Source organism: Arachis hypogaea, chromosome 12 (genome assembly GCF_003086295.3).
Source record: "Arachis hypogaea cultivar Tifrunner chromosome 12, arahy.Tifrunner.gnm2.J5K5, whole genome shotgun sequence".
In the NCBI taxonomy this organism is placed as follows: Eukaryota; Viridiplantae; Streptophyta; class Magnoliopsida; order Fabales; family Fabaceae; genus Arachis; species Arachis hypogaea.
In genome coordinates, this window is record NC_092047.1 from 4,261,962 (window position 1) to 4,285,956 (window position 23,995).

At 35.9% G+C, this 23,995-nt stretch overlaps 1 protein-coding gene across 3 annotated transcripts in view; it reads left to right on the forward strand.

The window, feature by feature from the left end:
- The window catches only part of LOC112726475 (putative disease resistance protein RGA3), a 23,140-nt gene extending 4,424 nt beyond the window's left edge, over window positions 1-18,716 (forward strand). Inside the window, exons 3-5 of one of the 3 annotated variants that reach the window (XR_011868193.1) lie at window positions 12,792-14,897; window positions 15,016-15,224; window positions 16,428-16,803. Coding sequence is in view for 2 of the 3 variants with exons in the window: in XM_025775872.3 (XP_025631657.2) it covers window positions 12,813-15,224; window positions 16,428-16,442 (2,427 nt within the window). In the remaining variant the exon portion in view is untranslated. Of the gene's footprint in view, window positions 1-12,790; window positions 15,225-16,427 lie in introns of those variants that run through there. The other 2 variants (XM_025775872.3, XM_072208553.1) reach the window with 2 other exon arrangements.
- The last annotated feature ends 5,279 nt before the right edge of the window (window positions 18,717-23,995 follow it).

Below are 23,995 nucleotides of genomic sequence, written 5' to 3' on the forward strand. Positions count from 1 at the left end.
AATCTTTCCTAGCTGTTATGCACTAATGAATTGCCTTTGAATACCCTTGCTTGAAATATAGTGAAATCACCATCAGTGTTTTTTCCTCCTTGTCTGTCCTCAACACTTTATTTTCTTCTCATTTCACCTATATCGTGCTTAAACTCCTTAATACTAGAAACACATCTGACTTCTTCTTGATGGAAAAATACCCAGACTCTGGGAACATATGGGGCCCTAATTTCTGTGATTCACAATATCGTTTTTTTGTTGTTTCTTTCTTTTTTTGGTTGTGTGCCATGATGCAAACTGTTTTATGCTTTTCTACATATCTCGAACTGAACATCTCCTGATTAGAAAGCAAGTAGAGATTGGTTGTTAGCCATTTTGCCTTCATAATCACACAAGCACCATTAGTCACCTTCAACAATCAACTTTCAATATTGATCTTGTACCTTTAAGAACCTAACAGCCCAACGGATAACAAATTTTTCTAAGGCCATTCACATGTCTTGCACCTTGAACTATATGGATGAACATCAAACATCTTAATTTGATGGTACCGATTCCCACAATTTCTAAGGTGTAACACCTACCACATAAAACTTACGCTTAAGTCGTAAAATAGAGGTGGTGTGGTATTACGACCTCTAAAATAAAATGTATACATGTAATAGCAGAAAGATTGTAATATGCTAGGAACCTGAAGAATAGGGGAAATAAAAATCGCGAAATAAAAGCGCAACGCTCAAGGAACGAATTAATTGCGTGCTAAGAAAACTATAACTATTAAACATAAGATAATAAAAGTAGAATAGAATGCCAAAGATACAAAATAACAAGCTCCTATCTCAACCCGCGAAGTCAAGACTGGCCAGAGAATATTTACACACACACACACACACACACACACACACACATATACATATCCAAAATCTAAATGTACATAAACACAATCCTGCCTCTCCATAAACCTCTAAGAGGATCAAAAAGAATAAGTTATGCAGAGAGAAAGCTAAGTACATTATACATATATATATATATATATATCACAGCACAACAAAATAACCCAGTAACCACTTTGCCTCAGGTATCCAGACGCCTATTGAGATGCCTCTCGACCTGCATCTGAAAAACAACAACATAGTATGGAATGAGAACCGGAGGTTCTCAGTATGGTAAAGGTGCCACACACATAATATATAAGGTCCTGGGAATGCCAGAGGCAATCCTAGAATGGCGACACTCAAATTATAGAGCTTAAAGTATTAAACAGAAGCCATAAAAGGTGGTTTTCTAAAAGTATCTAAACATAACTTAACTTAACGTTAAATCTAAGTCCGATACTGCCATTCCTCTATACCTCCATCTCCGTCAGCATTTCACAGATAGATAAACAGATAAAGGCAAACACAAGAAGGTTACAAATACTACAGGTAACGAATATACATATAGCATGGCAAGTACACTTAGGCACACCCAGTTAATGCACAAGCAAGTACTTCAAGTAATATACATATGATGCATGCATGTCCTATGGCTGATGAGGCTCATCTGTCGTTATCTAGCCAACCCGACAAGTCCGAAAACCTTAGACTGTCCCTCAACGTGCATCCCCAAGAGTCTATGCATAGCTTTTTCTCAAATAATCAATATTGCTCATGGGGGTTACATTCCGGGAATTTATAGTGCCTGGTCACCCTTACGTCGTAGGGTCAACAGAGAGTATCGAGTTTTCAACCTGGTACACGTGGTGGCAACCCACGGTACTTTATCTAGGGAATCTCGTATCTCAAATCATTTAATCATCCAAGCCAAGTATCATGCATAATCATTCATTTCAATATCCAGCCAAGTATCATATATGATTATTCGTAACATTTCATAATCAACTCATCACTTTTCAACTTTACTTCACCTTCAAGTTATTCCTACCTACTAACTTCATTTGATTTATCAGGTTTAACACTATTATTTATGACCAAAGGAATGAAAATAGAGGTTTAGAAGTTTGAAATAGGTTTTAAAACCTCAAAAATCATGTTTGTTGGAACAGGTGCCACGCGTATGCGTGGCTCACGCGTGAGCATGGGTGAAAACTCCATGTCACGCGTACGCGTGGACATGCTTGTTTACCGTACGCGTGCACATGGGACCGGTCGCGTATGCATCACCAAAATTTCATGCCACACGTACGCTTGGGCCACACGTACGCATGGACATGCGTTCTTAAAAAAAAAGAATTAACAGAGAGCTGCACAATCAGGGAAAACCACCTGCATATCCACATATTCTTTACCAAATTTTCCAATGGCCATAACTTAATTGTTTTAAATCGTTTTTCTTCCGTTCTTTGAACGGCATAAATTTCACGAACCCAATTTTCATTTAAAACAAGTTATAATCAATTTAGGGTTCCAAAAGCCAAGTTATAGCCCGTCAAAGTTTAGCCAAAAACCAACGTTTTCAAAAGTATCCAAACCTCAATTTTCAATAAAAAACTTCACTCCTTTCCTTGTTAAATTTGCCAAACCCAACACTAACACCATATACCAATAACAAAACTCAACACAAGTTTACACCATTTATCAACTACCATTCAATAACACTAAACAATTCATTCCTCGATACCTGAAAAGAGATGTGGGTAGTCCTTCCGCATATCTGATTCGAGTTCCCAAGTATGTTCCTCGATACCAGCTCGACTCCAAGCTACTTTTACCAATGATACTTCCTTCCCGCGTAATCATTTAAAATTGGTGTCATCAATTCTCACCGGAATTACTGGGAGTGTTAGATCTTCTCTTACTTGGATTGGTTCCGGTTCCAAAACATGACTTGCGTCAGGAGTATACTTCCGAAGCTGTGACACATGAAACACATCGTGCAAATTCGAAAGATACGGCGGTAAGGCAATTCTATAAGCCACTGGCCTAATTCTTTTCAGGATCTCAAATGGCCCAATATAATGGGGATTCAGCTTCTTGGTCTTAATAGCTCTTCCCACTCCAGTGGTTGGTGTAACCTTCAAAAAGACATGCTCTCCTTCTTCAAACTCCAAAAGCTTTCACCTCTGATCAGCATAGCTCTTCTGACGGATCTGGGCTATAAGCATTCGGCTACGAATCTTCTTTATCTGCTCAGTAGTTTCAGCTATCATCTCAGGCCCTAATAAACTTCTTTCTCCAGTTTCATACCAACATAGCGAAGATTGACATTTCCTGCCATACAGAGCCTCATATGGAGCCATTTCGATGCTTGCATGATAGCTATTATTATAAGCAAATTCCACTAATGGCATATACCGATCTCAGCTCGCCGGCTGGTCCAAAACACAAGCCCTTAGCATATCCTCCAAGGTCTGAATAGTTCTTTCTGACTGACCATATGTCTAAGGGTGATATGCAATACTCAAACTTAACTGGGTCCCAAATGCGCACTGAAAGGCCCCCCAGAACCTTGAGGTAAAACGAGGATCTCTGTCAGAGATAATGGTAGAAGGCACGCCATGCAACTTGACAATCTCTTGATATACATTCTAGCCAATTCCTCCATTGTGCAACTTATTCGAATGGGATGAAAGTGAGCTGATTTTGTCAGTCAATCCACAACCACCCAAATAGCATCACAACCAGACCGGGTTCTAGGCAACCCTATCACAAAATCCATTGCGATACTCTCCCATTTCCATTGTGGAATCTTTAAAGGCTAAAGGGTCCCTGATGGTCTCTGATGCTCGATCTTAACCTTCTGACACGTTAAATATTTAGATACATGCAATGCCACATCATTCTTCATTCCTGGCCACTAGAACATCGCTTTCAGATCTTGGTACATTTTGGTACTCCCCGGGTGAATTGAGAACCCGCTCTTATGAGCTTCCTTCAAGATACTTTGTCGCAGGTCTCCGACATCTGGCACAACGATTCGGTTCTTGAACCTCCACAAATCATCCTGACCTTCTGACACTCTCCACTATTTTCCCCGTTCAACTGCTAGTAATACCTTACATAACGCTTCACTATCTCGATGAGCCTTCAGAAGTTCTGATTTAAAATCACTTAAAATCTGCAACTGACTCAAACACAGAATTTCAGATTCTTCTCTAACTCCCAAATTTAAACCTTGAAATGCCCTTAGTAACTCTTCTTCCTGTAGCATCATCCAAGCTGCATACAAAGACTTACGACTCAAGGTGTCCGCCACAACGTTCGCTTTTTCTGGATGGTAATTCAATTCAAAATTATAATCTTTTAGAAGCTCCATCCACCTCCTCTGACGCATATTCAACTTTTTCTGCTCAAAAAGATACTTCAAACTCTTATGGTCTGAGAAAATATGAAACTTAATGCCATAGAGATAGTGCCTTCAAATCTTTAAAGCAAACACAACAGCAGGAAGTTCTAAATCGTGAGTCGGATAGTTCATCTCATGCGGCCTTAACTGCCATAAGGCGTATGCTACAACATTCTGGTGCTGCATCAGAATGCTCCCTAAACCCTTCAGTGATGCATCACAGTACACTTCAAACGGTTCACTTGATTCAAGTAATATCAATACGGGTGCAGTAGTCAACCTATGCTTCAATGCTTGAAAACTCTCCTCACACTCCAGAGTCCAGACAAAAGGCGTATCCTTCCTAGTCAACTTAGTTAAAGGTAAGGCGAGCTGTGAAAATCTCTTAACGAATCTGCGATAATAACCTGCTAGACCTAGGAAACTCCTAATCTCTGTTACTGAGGTTGGTCACTCCCAATTCATCGCTGCTTCCACTTTAGCAAGATCCACACCTATTCCCTGCTTACTCACCACGTGACCAAGAAACTTCACCTCACTCTTCCAGAACTCGCATTTAGATAACTTAGCATATAACTTCCTGTCTCTCAGAATTTGTAGTACAGTTTGCAAGAGATCAGCATTCCCCTCTTCAGTCTTAGAGTAAACAAGAATATCATCAATGAAGACAATAACAAACTTATCTAGATACGGCCGGAAAATTCTATTCATATAATCCATGAATATTGCTGGAGCATTAGTTAACCCAAAAGACATCACCATATATTCATAATGACCATAACGTGTCTGGAAAGCAGTTTTCAGAATATCTTCATCTCTAACCCTTATCTGGTAATACCCGAATCGCAGATCAATCTTAGAAAACACACCTGCACCCTGTAATTGATCCATTAGGTCATTGATTCTAGGTAGCAGATATTTATTCTTTACAGTGATCTTATTCAATTGTCGATAATCGACACACAAGCACATACTTCTATCCTTCTTCTTTACCAGTAACACTGGTGCTCCCTACGGAGAAACACCTGGTCGAATAAAGTGCTTACCTAACACATTTTCCAGTTCAGCCATTTCTAAAGGTGACATCCTGTAAGGAGTAATCAAAATCGGACCGGCTCCAGACACCAACTCAATTGCAAATTCAACCTCTCGGTTAGGTGGAAATTCATTAATATCATCTGGAAATACATCTGGATATTCGCATACAACCGAAATATGCTCTAAATTCTGATCATCACCTGATACTCCCGCAGTTAATAACATAATATCCTGACATTCAGTTCCAGAACATTTTACTATCATAGAGTTCAAATAATAACTATTCACCACAACCGGCGCTTCTTATCCTTCCGGCATAAACTGTACTAATTTCTCAGAACAATCAAGCAAAACATGATTTTTAGATAACCCATCCATTCCCAAGATGAAATCAAGACCAGTTATCGGTAAACAAATCAAATCATGAACAAATTCACGTTGTTGCACTCGAAAGGGAACTTGTGGACATCCTATCCTAGTCACCATAGCTTCATGAGTAGCATTATACACTTTCAAATCATAACCTAAAACTACCATTCTTAATCCTAACTCATTAGCCTTCTCAAATGCAATAAATGAATGAGTTGCTCCTAAATCAAATAAAGCATTTAAGATTTTACCAGCCATTTCACAGTTACCTCTAATCAGTATCTCAGATCCCTCAGCACCTACTGCAGAAGTGGTGTATACTATCCCCGGCTGCTACACCCTACCAGTCTCGTACTTCTTCTTCTCTGGACAATTATTGACCATATGCCTGGCCTGTCCACAAAAATAGCATACCCCAAGTCCTAACCTGCACAGAACTCCATGATGATACTTTCTGCACCTCTGACAGTTCAAATACTGTTGTGGCTGCTTTCCAAACCTTCTTCCCTGATTAACATTAGTATTCGGCCTTCGGAGCAAAGTTCCTCCCTGAAGGCCTCTGAAAAGGCACCCTCAAACTTCTTTTCTCTGCTGCCTCTTTCTCATACGATCTTCAGCCACCCTACTCTTATTCACCAATTCAAAAAATACTCTGATCTCCATTGGAGCAATGAAGCTCAGAATATCGCTCTGAAGATCTCCCTCATATTTAATACACTTACATTCAACAAAATTTGTAGGCGCACCTTGACAGATACGAGAAAAGCGATATAACTCCTCAAATTTGCTAGTATACTCAGCAACAGTCACCTGTCCCTGCTTTAACTACATTAATTCAAGTTCCTTGGCCTTTGTGGCTGAATTAGGAAAGTATTTTTTATAGAATTCTGTTTGGAAGACCTCCCAAAGAATCGCAGCACCATCAGGCTGCAATATACGTTGTGTTTCCTGCCACCAATACTGAGCCTCACCTTGCAGTTGATAAGTTCCAAATTCAACCCATTGTTCTTCAGGAACCTGTTGAGCCTGCAATGTTCGTTCCATAACTTGAATCCAATTATCTGCATCAGTGAGATTTGAGGTTCCCCTAAAGGTCGGAGGGTGAACTTTCAAAAATGTAACAAGTGCCATAGGACTGTCCTCATCATTATTATTCCCATGATTACCCTGGTTTATCTGATTACCCAGTGCCTCGACTGTCGCCTGCATAGCTGCAGCCATATTTTTCAGGGCAGCCATAAAGTCTGCTGGATCAGTCCCTGCTGGGCTAGGAGTAATAGTGCCTATCCTACCTCTATCTCGCCCGTGACCGCGTCTGCGAGTCGACATCTGGTCTCTATACACACCAAACAAGTGATATTAAGTTGAACAGTCTCAATATTGCAGGTCTAATCCTTTAAGTTCCAAATGCATGCTCACAAACGTTTATGCCATATATATCAGTCAGATATCCTAATAGCACATAAACACATATACAGAGAATGCACAGAAGCACAATCAGTCCGTCTTTCAGGCTCTATAGGAACGAACTGCTCTGATACCATAATGTAACACCCTACCATACAAAGCTTTACGCTTAAGTCGTAAAATAGAGGTGGTGTGGTATTACGACCTCTAAAATAAAATGTATACATGTAATAGCAGAAAGATTGTAATATGCTAAGAGCCTTGAAGAATAGGGGAAATAAAAATCGCGAAATAAAAGCGCAACGCTCAAGGGACGAGTTAATTTGCGTGCTAAAAAAACTATAACTATTAAACATAAGATAATAAAAGCAGGAATAGAGTGCCAAAGATACAAAATAACAAGCTCTTAACTCTGCCCGCGAAGTCAAGACTGGTCGGAGAATATTTACACACACACACACACACACACACACACACACATACACAAACATATATATACATATCCAAAACCCAAATGTACACACACACACACACACACACACATACATATCCAAAACCCAAATGTACATAAACACAATCCTGCCTCTCCATAAACCTCTAAGCTAAGTACATAGTATATATACACACACACACATTATATATATATATATATATATATATATATATATATATATATATATATCACAGCACAACAAAATAATCCAGTAACCACTTCGCCTCAGGTATCCAGACGCCTAGTGAGATGCCTATCGACCTGCATCTGAAAAATAACAACATAGTATGGAATGAGAACCAGAGGTTCTCAGTATGATAAATGTGCCACACACATAATATATAAGGTCCTGGAAATGCCAGAGGCAATCCTAGAACGCCGACACTCAGATTATAGAGGTTAAAGTATTAAACAGAAGCCATAAAAGGTGGTTTTCTAAAAGTATCTAAACCTAACTTAACTTAACCTTAAATCTAAGTCACATACTGCCATTCCTCCATACCTCCATCTCTGTCAGCATTTCACAGACAGATAAACAGATAAAGACAAACACAAGAAGGTTACAAATACTGCAGGTAACAAATATACATATAGCATGGCAAGTACACATAGGCACACCCAGTTAATGCACAAGCAAGTAATTCAAGTAATATGCATATGATGCATGCCTGTCCTATGGCTCATGAGACTCATCTGTCGGTTATCCAGCCAACCTGACAAGTCCGAAAACCTTAGACTGTCCCTCGATGTGCATCCCTAAGAGTTTATGCATAGCTTTTTCTCAAATAATCAATATTGCTCAATGGGGGTTACATTCCCGGGAATTTATAGTGCCCGGTCACCCTTACGTCGTAGGGTCAACAGATTATTGAGTTTTCAACCTGGTACACGTGGTGGCAAGCCACGGTACTTTATCTAGAGAATCTCGTATCTCAGATCATTTAATCATCCAAGCCAAGTATCATACATAATCATTCATTTCAATATCCAGCCAAGTATCATATATGATTATTCATAACATTTCATAATCAACTAATCACTTTTCAACTTTACTTCACCTTCAAGTTATTCCCACCTCCTAACTTCATCTGATTTATCAGGTTTAACACTATTATTTATGACCAAAGGAATAAAAATAGAGGTTTAGAAGTTTGAAATAGGTTTTAAAACCTCAAAAATCATGTTTGCTGGAACAGGTGCCACGCGTACATGTGGCTCACACGTGAGCGTGGGAGTGTGAAAACGCAGCTCGTGCACGCATCCCTTGTCATGCATGCGTGTGGGTGAAAACTCCATGTCACACGTACACATGGGTCACGCGTACACGTGGACATGCTTGATTAACTTACGCATGCGCATGGGACCGGTCGCGTACGCATCCCCAAAATTTCATGCCACGGGTACACGTGGGCATGCGTTCTTCAAAAAAAAAAAAGAATTAACAGAGAGCTGCACAATCAGGGAAAACCACCTGCATATCCACATATTCTTTACCAAATTTTCCGATGGCCATAACTTAATCGTTTTAAATCATTTTTCTTCCGTTCTTCGAACGGCATAGACTTCACGAACCCAATTTTTATTTGAAACAAGTTATAATCAATTTGGGGTTCCAGAAGCCAAGTTATAGCCTGCCAAAGTTCAGCCAAAAACCAACATTTTCAAAAGTATCCAAACCTCAATTTTCAATTAAAAACTTCACTCCTTTCCTTGTTAAATTTGCCAAACCCAACACTAACACCATATACCAATAACAAAACTCAACACAAGTTTCCACCATTTATCAACTACCATTCAATAACACTAAACAATTCATTCCTCAACAATTCCATCAAGCTTTTATTCAATGTTCTTGTAAACCTAAAATCAACCAACCAACCACATTTCTTACCATCTTCAACATAAATAATAATCTCCACCATATATTCAAATTATCAATTATCCAACAAGCACTAACCAAACATATTCATCAACAAATTCCTAAACATTCAATATACACCAGCATTCCAACTTATCCTATGGTCCTCTAGCCTAAGTTTTCACAGAACATTATATATTAAATGCAAGAAACCTAAACCATACCTTGGCTGATTTCCACGTAACGACCAAATCAATTTATTTAAAACCAAGGCAGCTCCTCAAAATTCAACAAACTCTAAGCTCAACTTCCTCCAAGTTCCAATATTCACAATTTCAAGCTCCAATTATTTATTTTCAACCTAATACACATTTATAACACATATATATCCAATTTAATACTCAAAGCTCAAATTCAATGAAGTTAAAATAGAATTATTATATCCTCACCTTACCCAAACTTCACATAAGCAAGAGTGAACATTTTTCTCAATCTAATTGGATCCTAAAACATTAGAAATAAAAAAAATTCAACATTCCTACTCAAAATTCAAAAATTAGGGGAAGAGGAGGCTGAGAGTGATTAAACAATTTACCAGTGAAATAGTTCCGGTAGAAATATAGAGCTCGACGCGCTGGACGCGTGGCTGCAAACGGTGCGGCGATCGGAGCTCGGACGAAGAAGTTACGGGGGATTGGAGTTCACCGTAAGGGTTTCGGTGTTTCCTCTCTTCCCTCGATGCATTTCACGTTGCTCCAGCTGAATAAGGAAGAGAAAGGAGCTTGGCTTCATTTAACAGGTCGGTTCGGTTGGACTAACGGCCCTGTTTGGATCCGGTTCAACCGATTTGGCCCATTCGGTCCAATCTTAGACCGATTTCTTCGAAATTAGTGTCAAAATTCTCGTTTCGATGAGCTCTATCCTAATTTGATATAATATTCGAGTTTCTAATCTTCCTTATTAAAAACTAATTTATTGACTAATTATTTACTAATTTAACCGGGGTTTACATAAGGCATGATCATCTCCCATGAGTACAGATCCTTTTGAAACAGGTTCATAAGTGCTAAACCACTCATGATGTGGAGTCATGTGATATGTTGCTCCACAATCCAACAGCCAGACATCAACTAGTAGTTTATTGTCTTCATGACCAATAGCAGTTTTGATGCACAAGACATCTCCATCATCAGAGGTGTTTGCAACATAACCATGTGAGGTAGTTGCATTTGCAGTTTTCTTTGTGCTCTTTTTGTTGAACTAGCAATCTTTCTTCAAGTGCCTTTTCTCGCCACAATTGTAACAAGTAAGGTTCTTCTTTCGAGACCTTGATCTATCATGACTTTGACTCCCACTAGAGCCACGTTCCGTTGATCTGCCTCTCATCACCGACAAAACTTCTGCTTTCTTAGAACTTTCCATTTCGATCATCTTTATTTTGTGCATGCTTTCTTCTTCAAGAATAGTAGCAACAACATCATCAAATCGAAGTTGATCAAATGAGTCTAGTAAAATTTGGAGAAGAATTTCAGTACATTCATTTTCTACAATTTGACACTCTATAGCTGTTAGTTGTGAAAATACAGTATTAAGATTGTTGATGTAATCCGTCACCGATATTCACTCATACGAAGAGTATAGAGCCTCTTTTTTATGAATATCCTATTGTGAAGTGACTTTGCCTCGTACAACTTAGTGAGCGCCTCCCAAATCTCCTTTGCTGTCTGTTTCTCCGATATGCTTGATAATACGGACTCTGCCATAGCCAAGTGTAAATTGGCAACGACGTTCCCCTCCATCTCTTTTCACTTGTCATCAAGAGTGCCGGTAGGCCTGCTTTCTATAATTCTCCTTTTCCAAAATTGCCTTGATCTTCAATTTTCAAAGAAAAAAGTTATTCCCATTGAATTTCTCGATCTTAAATTTTGTTGTCATGATTCTGATACCAACTTGCACTTTTGTAGCGGAAGATTAAGAACCTAAAGCTCTAATACCACTGTTAGGTACCAGAGTTAATAGGGACAAAATAACATAACTATAATTTGTGGACGAGAAATAGATGGAACTAAATAAGAATATAGACAATAGTGGAAATAATATGACAAAGTGGTGAAAACACAATCTCTTACAATACATAGAGAAGTCTATAATACTCTCTTACGTATTATAGAAATTCATACAAAGAGATTACACACATGAGAGGCCTTACTATTTTTCTCTTTAAGTTTCACTCACTAATTGCAAAAACATGACATACATTAGCAAATGCCTTAACCACCTATATAGTATTTTGTAGAGGTGCATCTGGTTTACAAGTTGATCAAGTTGTGCACAAATTGCACAAGTGTGTGTACTAGATTCTTTTTTCATATTCATTTTTATCAAGTTATATGGCAAGTTGATAAATATCAACTTATGTAACAACTCATTTTTTGATTAAGTCAAATATTGCAACCACAATAACTTATCTTTATTGCAAATTTTGACTAGAACTTTAACTATACAAGTTGGACAACTTGCAAGTAGTTTCATGAGTCTTGTAACTTAATAAGAACCATTTGCATCATACTTGATTATAGACCAAGTTTAAGTTCTATAATATTCTTTAATTTTTTTGAAACTTCATCATGTTCTACTTGTATCACTTAATAAAAGAAGAATTTTGCTTCTTCTTTTCACATATGTTACTAATTTGTTGAAAAACTATGGCCTTGGTGATGCCAAACTTGCAAGTACACCTATGGAATACACATCCAAACTATCCAAGATAGTGGCTCTTCCTTGCATTAATGTCTTAGGTTATCATCTATTAGTGGATAGATTAGTATATTTGACAACAATACGACCTGATATTTGCTATGCTGTTTGCAAATTAAGTCAATGCCTAGATTCTCCTACCACCGCACACTACCAAACAGCAATTTAAGTTCTCATGTACCTTAAAAACAGCCCTGCTACTGGAATTTTATTCCCTGTCTCACCTGATTTTAGTTTGAAAGGCTTTACTAATATTAATTGGGCCTCATATCCAGACATTGATGCTGATTGTCATGTGGATCGCGAGAGAGCTGCATGTTGTCTGGTCAAATTAGTTCCAATTTCGAGCAAGAATCAGATAACAAATATAGTCATAAAGTAGTGTGACCAAATTGACTAAACCAAATCAATTTTATTAAAAAGAATAAACCACTTATATTTTATTTGGAGATTTTATCTGTTATAGTATACGATGTTGTTTTTTCATTAACTAGGAAATTAACTACTTTACTAGTAATTTTTACATTATGCAATTGTAATTTTTTTTCCGTTGTGTGGTTAACCTTTCTTTTCCATCTTATACTTTTTTGCTAGGTTGTTTTCACTAATTCTCCAATGGCTGAAGTTGTTTCTGGTGTGGCATCAACACTCTTAGGCAATTTAGCAACAAAATCTTTTCAAGAGATTGCTCTGGCATGCGGTCTTAAAGATGATGTAAAAAAGTTTGAAAGTTCTTTGAGAACCATCAAAGCATATCTCATAGATGCTGAGAACAAGCAAGCAAAAAACCGCAGTATAGATGAGTGGTTGAAGCAACTCAGAGAGGCATTTGATGATGCTGGTGACATATTAGATGAAATAGAGTATGAAGCAAAACTTAATGAAGTGGTCAAAATGTATGGAAGCATTAGCACGAAGGTTCGCCGATTCTTCTCATACACAAGTAATCCACTTGTATTTCGCATCAAAATGGCCCACAAAATCAAAGATATGAAACAGAAGATGGATGAAAAAATAAGAGAAGGGAGAGACTTGGGTATAGTTGAACAACATGTCAACACTCCAGCTCTGGAGCACAATTTACCATGGCGAGAGACTGCTTCTTCATTGCCTTTCCGTGTGTGTGGTAGACTTGAAGAGAAAGAGGAGATTATAAAGTCATTGATGACACAAAAATCAGAAGCTAATAGTATTGATGTGATCTCAATTGTTGGGATTGGTGGTTTGGGAAAGACTACACTTGCACAAATGGCTTACAATGATACCCCAGTGAAGGCGAATTTCGATCCCTTAATGTGGGTGTGTGTATCTGATGATTTTGATGTCAAGAAGCTAATACAAAGAATCATTCATGCAGCCACAAAGAGAGAGAATTTCGTGGATGCAAATTTTAGTTTGGAATATATGATATCTCTTCTCAATCAAACGTTGCATGGTAAAAAATTCTTACTCGTGTTAGACGATGTTTGGAATGAAAACCACAGCAAATGGGATGAATTGAGAAATCACTTGTTAGAAGCAGGTGGTGACAAAGGCAGCAAAATTATAGTGACCACTCGTAGCAGAAAAGTTGCTGACATTATGGGGAGTAATCTTGTAATGAAATTGGAAGGACTTCCTGAGAATGAATGTTGGCGGCTCTTTGCAAAATGTGCATTCCAAGAAGAGAAGGACGAAGAGAAGTACCCAAGGCTAAAGCAAATTGGGGAGCAAATTGTTAAAAAATGCAAAGGAGTACCCTTGGCTATAACAACTTTGGGTTGCTTGCTTAGATCAAAATCACATGATGAAAATGAGTGGAGAAAAATAAGGGATAGTGAGGTGTGGAATCTCGATCAAGAAGAAACTGACATTTTGCCATCACTCAAATTGAGTTACAATCACTTGCCATCAGAAGTAAAACAATGTTTTTCATACTGCTCTTGTTTTTCAAAGGATTACGAATATGTTGCTATTGATTTGATTATGTTGTGGATGGCTCATGGACTCCTCCAACCTACACGCGAAGAGGAAGATGCAGAAGATATTGGGGAGTTGTATATTAAGAAGCTTGTTTCAGCATCTTTACTTCAAATTGAAGGAGATTCTAACCCCTACTTTGATTTCAAAAATTTAATGACATTTAAAATACTCAAAATGCATGATCTTGTACATGATCTTGCACAATTAACAATGAAAGAGTCAAGCAGGACAAGAACCGTTATGCAAGAGGGGCAACAAGAAGCATTGATAGAATGGACCTCCGACAAGTTCAACTATCTGAGGGTGTTGCACCTAACAAAATATATGGAATTGAGCTCGTTGCCTGATGATTGCTTTGCCATAATGAAGAAGCACTTGAGATATCTCTTTCTTAGAAATTGTCCTAGTTTGAAAAAGCTTCCTGATTCCATTTGTAAGCTGCAAAGTTTGCAGAGTTTGGGCCTTGGTTGTGACAGCCTTCAAGAACTTCCCAAAAACATGAACAAACTCATCTATCTACAATATTTGTTTTTGATGGGCATCAAAATTACAAGTTTGTCTTCAATGAATATAGGGCGCTTCCAACAACTCAAATGCTTGTATCTTTTGAAATGTTCAAGGTTAGTGTCCGTACCAAGTGCTGTTGGTCGCTTGACTACTTTAAAGAAGTTGGGATTTTATGAGTGTGAAGAGCTGGTGAATTTTGAAGATGAAGAGGAAGAAGGAAAGCAACATGTGGTAATAAATAATTTAAACCTTCAATTATTCTCAATCATTGGGTCTGCGAAGTTGGATGCTTTACCAAAATGGCTTGAAAGAGCTACTAAATTGCGACATTTGAGTATAATGTTAACAGGGATAAAATCATTGCCCACAAGGTTGCCGATGACCTCTCTTGAAGAACTTTATATCCTTCTATGTGCAGAATTATCATCTCTTCCTAACATGGATCAAGCTCATAATCTTCAGTATTTAGAGATATATTATTGTCCCACATTATATGCAAAGTACAATAAAGAGACAGGTCCAGATTGGCCCAAAATTGCTCATATTCCATATTGCAAGGTTAGTTCAAATAATCTATCTCATAATATTACAAATCTAACCATACTGGTTTATTATTATTATTATTATTATTATTATTATTATTATTATTATTATTATTATTATTATTATTATTATGCATGAATAATTAATTGTTGATGTTTTATGTTTAATTAACCAGTTAGAGTTATATCTTACTCTCCTTATAATTAATTCTAGAACTTTTTAAATTGACAATCTAATTTTCTTTCTAAATAATTGTGTATAATTTATTTATAAAAGGTATGGTAGAGTGAACTAATTAGTCCTTATAATATGGAATATTTCCAAATTTTGAAAATGCAATATAATATAGGTTATAAATTTATACTTTCAACTTGAGTCATACCCTAGCCAATAGCCATGTTTCATTTTAATTTTAAGAAAATAATGATATTAAGATAAAATCAAAATTTTTATTAAATGAAATAAAATTCCTTCTGTTAGTCTGTTGGTAAACATTTTCCAAAGTTAGTTAATCATTGCTTTTAGTTATTAATTATCCAAATGTACATTACCTTTAATTATTTAAAGCCCGTGCAATATTCGTCAATAAAAATGAGCTCCACCAATTAATTATGTTTGTCTTTAAATTTTCACGGCCTAGCGACACAATTATTAGTGGTCAATTCATTTTAAATGTATAATAAGCAGAGTTTTTTTTTTTTTTTTTTGGGTTCAATTTAGAAGTAGTAAAGAAGAAGAAAGCAATTCTTGTCAATTTTTTGAATTTCTTTTTAATAATCTTTCTAAATAAACACATGAAATCGATTAACATTATTATGCCTGCAGCACGTCTTGAATTTTAGTTATGAATCTTAATATTACCACTAATAATGGTAACTCTTTCAATTACTACGTATTATGAATTATTGTATTGAAAACCCCAATAAGCTAATTATTATGTGAAATAAAAAGAATGAATAACTCTTAATCATTTGAATATTGACTATACATTATTTAAAATGAGCACAAAATTTTATTATTATTGTGATTATAGGAGTTGATGCATGAATCTTTATTTTTGGATAGTGAAATACTTTTTTATTGTCAATTGACAGAAAATGGAAATTTAGAAAATTATAAAACAATTTAATTATATATATATGCATGCATAGTTGAATTAAAGCTCAAGTTAATTTAATTTCATAAGCACTAGTCTATCTACTGACCTTGAATTATCAGGTGGAGATGCCGTGAGGAGCTCTCGATCATTGGAGAGACTTTGGAGAGAGATCAAGCGAGAGAACATAAGATGAGTAGACACCACATCTAACTCAAAATCTTAAGGTGTTAAGTTAATGAGTTTCTCATCTTATAGACTCCTCACTCTTCCTTACTTTCTTTGACGTGAGACTAACTTCATACACCTCTCACACTTACAACACTAACAGCCTTTAGCTACAACTACTTTATAAGTGTTTTAATTTGTGTGGTTCGATTGCTTTTGTATGTCCCATTTTCTTTTAAAACTGAAAGAAAGCTATGTATCTGGTCACCTCAAACTTTTGGGTGTTGAGTTTAGAAGTAGTTTGAATATGTCAAGGTTTTAATTGTTCTACATTTCTATCTATTTTATTCAATTTTTAATTTGGTGTTACAGCTAAAATTTCTAATCACATTTGATTGTGCAAACAAATTTTACATCCAAGCATGCATTTTATTTCATTCATCCTTATTATAATTATAAAATGGTTAAATAAATGACTTCTATAAAATACATATTATTTTGCTTTAGTTCTTGTAATTACTTTTCTTTTGATTCACTAAAACTTAATAGGAGTTTTTGGATTTCTTCAATGGACGACAAACAACAAAACCACAAAATATATATATTACCACTGATGAATTTGAAAAATTCTAAATTAATTTGATGATGATCAAACATTATTAAAATAATTAATTACAAAATTATTAATTTAATCTTCAATTTACATTTGTTAATTAATAATTTTGTTGTGCAGATTTTATTTTGGACCGAAAATAAAAAGCCCAACATGAAGTGAATTTTCAGCCTTGTGCAAAAATGTTTAAGAATATGTGGCTGAAATTATTATCATGTGAATTTGGGCCATGAATCATTTGTGCAAGCCCAAATTAACATTTGCTACAAGACCAACAAGACTTGGTCCGAAATTGAAAAAGAGAGAAAGCAAAGATTGCATGCTTTCAAAGGATGCCACTTTCATTCTTTGATGGATTTCAAATTCATTTAAGTTGCATTAATAGCATTGGAAACATGAAAGAGAAAGTTTGAAATTGATTTGATTGCTATTATTGCTTCACACGTTACTATGAAAGAGGGAAGTAGGTTTTAATTGAGTGTAATTGATTTTAATATCCTTCTTTATTTCCTTTGAAAGCATTCTCTCTCTTCTCTTTCTTCTCTGTTCGGTTGTCACTTTACAGGAAAAATAGAAGTGAAAACAAGCTATCAGAAGAAAGAAGAAGAAGCTAGTAGCAAGGAAGAGGCCATAATGATGATGGCGTTATCAAGAAGAAGATCCACAGTAGGGTGTGGCTGAGATCTTTGCCACTTATGGTAAGAAATGGTGAGAAAGTCTCAAGCTCTCCATACCCGAAAATGGAAGAGATCCATTTCGGTCAGAGAAGAAGATCCCTTAGAAGCATGGCTCGTCTCTACTTTTGATCAACTACCACAAGAGGTAGCTACTGTAGCTACGTGGAGAAAGAGGCAGAAGATAAGAGCAGGAGGAGCTGTCAAGCATCAAGGACTCATCAAGGGTCAGGAATCCTTCTTGGGGAGCAAGTCAAGATGGAAGGCTCAGATTGATGAAGTTTGGTGAGAAGGAATGACATAGAGGTAATTGTATGCTGATTTTAGTGTTCAGTTTCCTCTCCTCTCTCTCTGGCCAAACTGGTTTTGGTTTGAAGAAGAAGAAGATTAGCTCGGTTCAACAGTTTCAACCTTGGAGGCTTCCCCTTCTATAAATAAGGGAGAACAGGCAGGGCTTGAAGCAAGGAGAAAAGAGTGTAAGCACAGAGTTCTCATAGCTTTCCAAGTTAACAGAAGTTCTTCTCCTTCAATGTTCTTCATTTTGTATTTTTCTGTTTAGTTTTGTCTGTCTTGAGTCTCATGGAAAAAGGAAAACAGTGAGGTTTGTAAGAAAAAGCCAAAGAGCGGAAAAAGACAGAGTATACAAAATTAAAAGAAAAAATCATAGATGTCCTAGAGGTCCTTTGTACATCTGTGTTGTGTTTCATGATTCTGTGGGAATCCCCTTGCAAGTTGGGTTAGCACTTAGCAGTTGAAAGTTTGGTAGGTTACCAAGTCAAGTTCAGGATTGGAAATAGATTCTGGACTTGTCCCAGATAGGAAGGGTAGTTCCTAGGGAGAATTGGTGTATGTAATCATGATGATTATAGTGAAATTTCATCATTGTTGTGATGGAGACTGGATGTAGGCTGCATTGCACTTGGCAGCTGAACCAGGATACTTCGTGGTATGATTTTCTCTCTTTTCTACTCCATTTCTGTTTCTGCTGCGTAGGAGATAAAACTGAAAAATATCTCTTTCCTGGTTAGGAGATAAAAAGAAAACGTCTCGTGGCTAGGTACGAGACAAAAAGCAAAAAGTCTCTTGAAGTTATTGCAAAGGCCAGCAAGTGTTACTAAGCAAAAAAAGAAGCTAAGATTCAACCCCCCGTTCTCTTAGCCACTGATAACCGTCAACCACAATAACATCTGATCTAAGCTTAATAAAATCTATTAAGCTTTTAGTAGCTTGGAAATTAGAGACTTATAAAATATGGCAAAGAATAATTAAAATAACAAAGGATTATTGAAATCCTATTAATTAATATTAGTATATTTGTTAATTCAATTATATTAGGTGTATACTAAAATCAACTACTAAAAATTAGTCTCTAGTATAAAATACATATTAAAATACAGAATAGTGAGAATACACATTAAAAATAAATTAAACTATATATATACCTATACAAAAATACATAGTGACTGATTTTAGTGTATAAATTAAATATAATTTTGTTGTTAACCAGAAGACATTGGAGAGTTGTATATTAATAAGCTGGTTTCGCTTCTTTGCTTCAAATTGATGCTTCTTCGGTTCTTCTTACTCCTTGAATTTGAAAAATTCACATTTAAAAGACTCAAAATGCATAATGTGGTACATGAACTTGCAAAATTAACAATGAAGGAGTAATTGGCCTCTGACAAATTCAACTATCTAAAAGTTTTCAAGTACTTGATATTAATGAATCATTCAAGTTGGAAGCTTTACCTGACGGTATAACACCCTAATTACCCTAAACCTTACCTCATGCCGTAAAGTAAAAGTTAATCAAAGGTTACGACAATTCTAAAACTTATACATAAATATATATAGAAAGGAATAATAATTCTAGAAGCCTGATGAAGGAATAAACTCAAAAACAGAATTACAAAAGCGCAAAACGTTCACATGAAACTACAAACTTAAGGCACAAGATAAAAATACAAGATAACAAAAATATAAGTATATAAAAGAATGCAATATTCATAAGGGACAAGTCGCAGCCTGCGTAGTTTAAGCCGACTAGTATATACAGACATTCAGAATATTGAAAGATAAAACAGCATATACAAAATATCTCTCTCAAAGTATGCCTCTAAGACAAAATATAAATACAAAAATGAGAAAACTAATCAAAATAACTAAAAGACTCCAAAATGAGATAAAGATCCTTCGTTCTGTCACCATCACGCAACTCACCGAGGTGGGTTGCGACCTTCATCTGAAAAATCACAACAAAATATGAAATGAGAACCGGAGGTTCTCAGTATTATAATAGTGCCCAATAATGTAAGATATAAGACCCCGGGACGCCAAAGGCAATTCTAGAGCTTCATATCAATCATGAGATTCAACTTAAAGCATATTAAAATTAAAACCATTTCTTTAAAAACCATAATGAAATAAGGGAGTCTAACTTAGTGAATTTTTAATCTAGCAGTTTTCTGCTGTCCCACAGCTTTCGCCAGTCTAACCGCCATGCGATCCCATCGCCACCGCCTTCCGAACCTTCTCAATCCCAACAGAAAACACAAGTAATAACAATGCAAGTAAAACACAAGTATAGCATGTATATCAAGAAATTCAAGAAGCAAATAATCATGTTATACAATTAGGCAATCAATTCAGGTCGGCAAAGCAAGCAAACAGATAGAAAATGCACATGATGAATACCTGTCCTATTTGGCTGTGATATCACATTGTTGGTTCAACTACCAACTTGACACATCTCCATAGAGATGTCACCCTTCGATCTCAGAATGGGAACCCCTCGAGATATCGTACCCGAAACACGGTCCAAGATATAGTACCTGCACACTCTAGTGATTCCAAAGGAATGTGAGAGGGATACTCTTTCCACGGACCTCACATCTCAATGTAAGCGGGATTAACCACCGTCTTTATGCCGCTGCCGCGATCTCGACAAACGGGATTAACAACCGTCCTTGCCAGGCGCATAGCGTCTCAACAATCTCATTAAAAATTAATACATCAGTGGTTTCAGAAATTGTTTTTCAGTCCTTAGTAATCCACAAATTTCCACAACTCATCTCATTAATCATCCATACAGCACTTCATTATCTCACTCAACAATTCTATCCTCAATACTCCAGAAACCTAAAACTCCGTTTTCTAAATTCATATAGAAATTCACTAAAATAATTCACTAACTTATCTTTAACGATATTAGAACCTAATTATTAGATAATACTCTAAATCAGCCTTTAAAGGAAGTTTGGAAAGTAGAAAAACCTTTGAAAACAAAGAGAAAATATTTTTCAGCAAAACAGGGGTCTCGCGTACGCATGCTGTTGAAAAAGGGGTGGTCGCATACGCAACCCTCTGCTCACGTACGTGAGATGCCCAACTCGAATGGGTTGCTCGTGTCACGTATTAAAGTTCGCGTATGCAAGGGTTCGTTTTTGAATAGCTCGCATACGCATGCAGTGTCCACGTACGCGAGATGCCCAAGCCGAATGGTTTGGTCGAGTTACGTGCACTATGTCACATACGCAAGGGTTGAAAGTCTGCTGGCTTGCGTACGCATGCAGTGCCTTGCGTACTCAAAATTTTCATCCCGAATAGGTTGGTCGTGTTGCGTGCACCATGTCGTGTACGCAACCCTCACCAAACTCAGAAAAATTTCAAAGTTGCAGAATTCATTTTTTTGCACCAAATTTTAAACAGTCATAACTTCCTCTACAAAAATCTATTTTCATCAAACTTTATATCAATTACAAGATCTTTAAATGAACTTTTATTTAAAAGAAATTTCAACAAATTTCAAAAACAGAGGCTCAAGTTATGATCTGTCAAAATTCACCAAAAACTGGTTTTTACCAAAAAGTTAACAAGGTTCTCAACTTCCAAAATTCACAACTAAAACCAAATATCTACACCTAAAAATGTTCCAATGAGCCTAAATGATGTCTATATACTTTCCAATTCATTCCACAACCTATTGACATACAATTCTACCAATTTCCTCCAAAAATTCTCACCTACCTTCCTCAAATTCTCAATTAATCCACACAAGACATTATATCAACATTTATTAATATCAATAAACTTCACAACCATTATCAACACTCAAAATCATCAATTTTAACCTCTATTTCAACAATAACTTCAAAGTTCAAAATCATAATTCATCAAAATCAACAACACCATCATACATTATCAAATTCAACAATTTCCAACAATCAATTCAATCCTATCCTAAAGTCTACTAGCTTAAGTGTCCAGAAATATTATATATTACATAGAAAAAATCAAAATCATATCTTGGCCGATTCCCAATATGCACCCAACACCAAATTTGAGTCCAAACAAGCTTCTAATCACCAACTCACATTCCAAGCTCCAAATCAACTCCAACAAGTGCAAGAACTTAACTAAAACCATATAAATTACCAATAGCCCAACCTTAGAAACCACCTAATCAATCAAAACACAAAAATTCACCAAAAACCAAAACCTACGAATTTTTTAGGGCTGCAGGAAGGAGAAAAAATTTCGAAATCTTACCTACACAAGTTAAATATAACTAACGGGCTCGGCGAGAATTTCGCGTAGCCACTGACGGCATGTGAATCGGAGCACCGTAGCTCGAGTTATGGCCACCAAAAATGGAGGATGAATAGTGACACTCTCCCTTTCCTCCCTTCTCACTTTCAACTGGTGTGGGTTGTGTTTGATGATGAATGAGGCTGAATGGCCTTCACTTAAGTATATATATATATATATATATATATATATATATAATATAATATATATATATATATATATATATATAATATATATATATATATATATATATATATATATATAAGTTGGACTTGGGTCCAACCCGTTAGTATTTTTGGTCTGTTTTGACTTAATTTCGGACCAAACATTATATATATATATATATATATAAAAGTTGGACTTGGGTCCAACCCGTTAGTATTTTTGGTCCGTTTTGTCTTAATTTTGGACCAAACATTTAAAATTATTATCCAATTTTTAACTTTGATTATTTTCCTAAATTTTTCTACAGTTTTTATTATTCTCACCGCAGTACTGGATAGATTTAAGCCAGTACTGCCGACCAATTTATTGGTACATATTTTTACGTAATTTTTCACAAAAAATTATATTTTCCAATTCAAAAAAATCTATTAAATTTAAATATCATATTTATATTTTCTAATTAATATTTTAAATTTTTAAATCCTATTTTAAATAATTAAATTAATTAATTAATTAAGCGATTAATTATTCGCAGTTCTTACATATTGGCTTTACGGAACTGCTAAATTGTGCTATTTGAGAATATGGGGAGAAAGAATGGAATCATTTTCCACATGCTTTCCAAGTGATTCTCTTGAATAACTTGGTATTATTTCTTGTAGTACATGGATCAATTCCATAATCTTCAACTTTTATAGATAGATGATTGTCCTATACTAAGTGCAAGGTATAACAAGAAGACAGGTCTAGAGATTTGAAAAAAATTGCTCATATCCCAGGTTAGTTTATTCAATTTCTAATGCTTTATTCATATTTGCATGAAAATTTTTAATAAAAATTAAGTAAATGGTCAAATTTATTTTTAAAATATTATTTATTTTTTAAATTAGTCTCTAAAAATTTATACATTCTTTTACTGGATGAGAGTTCACGTCTCCAGATCTTCAAGGCGTGCTTGAGGAAGTCACCAATCTCGAAGGATGTCGATCTTTCGGCTCTTGCTCGTTATACACATGGATCTAGTGGTGCAAACATTACTGAGATATCACGAGCTCCCGATCTGGTAAAGACAGTTCGGGCTGGAAGCGGAAGCGATCGGAGGAGTGGGTCGCGGTGGGAAGGCAGAGAGAGTCTGACAGTGAGAGAGAGGTCTGTATATGTGATTGTTGGAGGTGGGTAGGTTAATGTGAGAGAGAAGAGGAAGGTTTTTATAGGTTTTAATTAGGTTTACTTAATCAATTTTAAATTTTTAAAATTTTAAATTTAAAAAATTTAAAATTAATTATTAATATAAATTAATGTGATTTTGTTTAGTTTTTGGTTGGTAACCTCTTGGTTTCATATACTTTTCCTAATTATTATTATGGTGGTTATAGTAGTATTACTAAAATTAAAATTATATATTTTATATTATTGCAACATTTTTTTTTTAAATAAAAAATATTTTTAAATATTAAAAAATATTATTTTCCTTTAGGTTGAC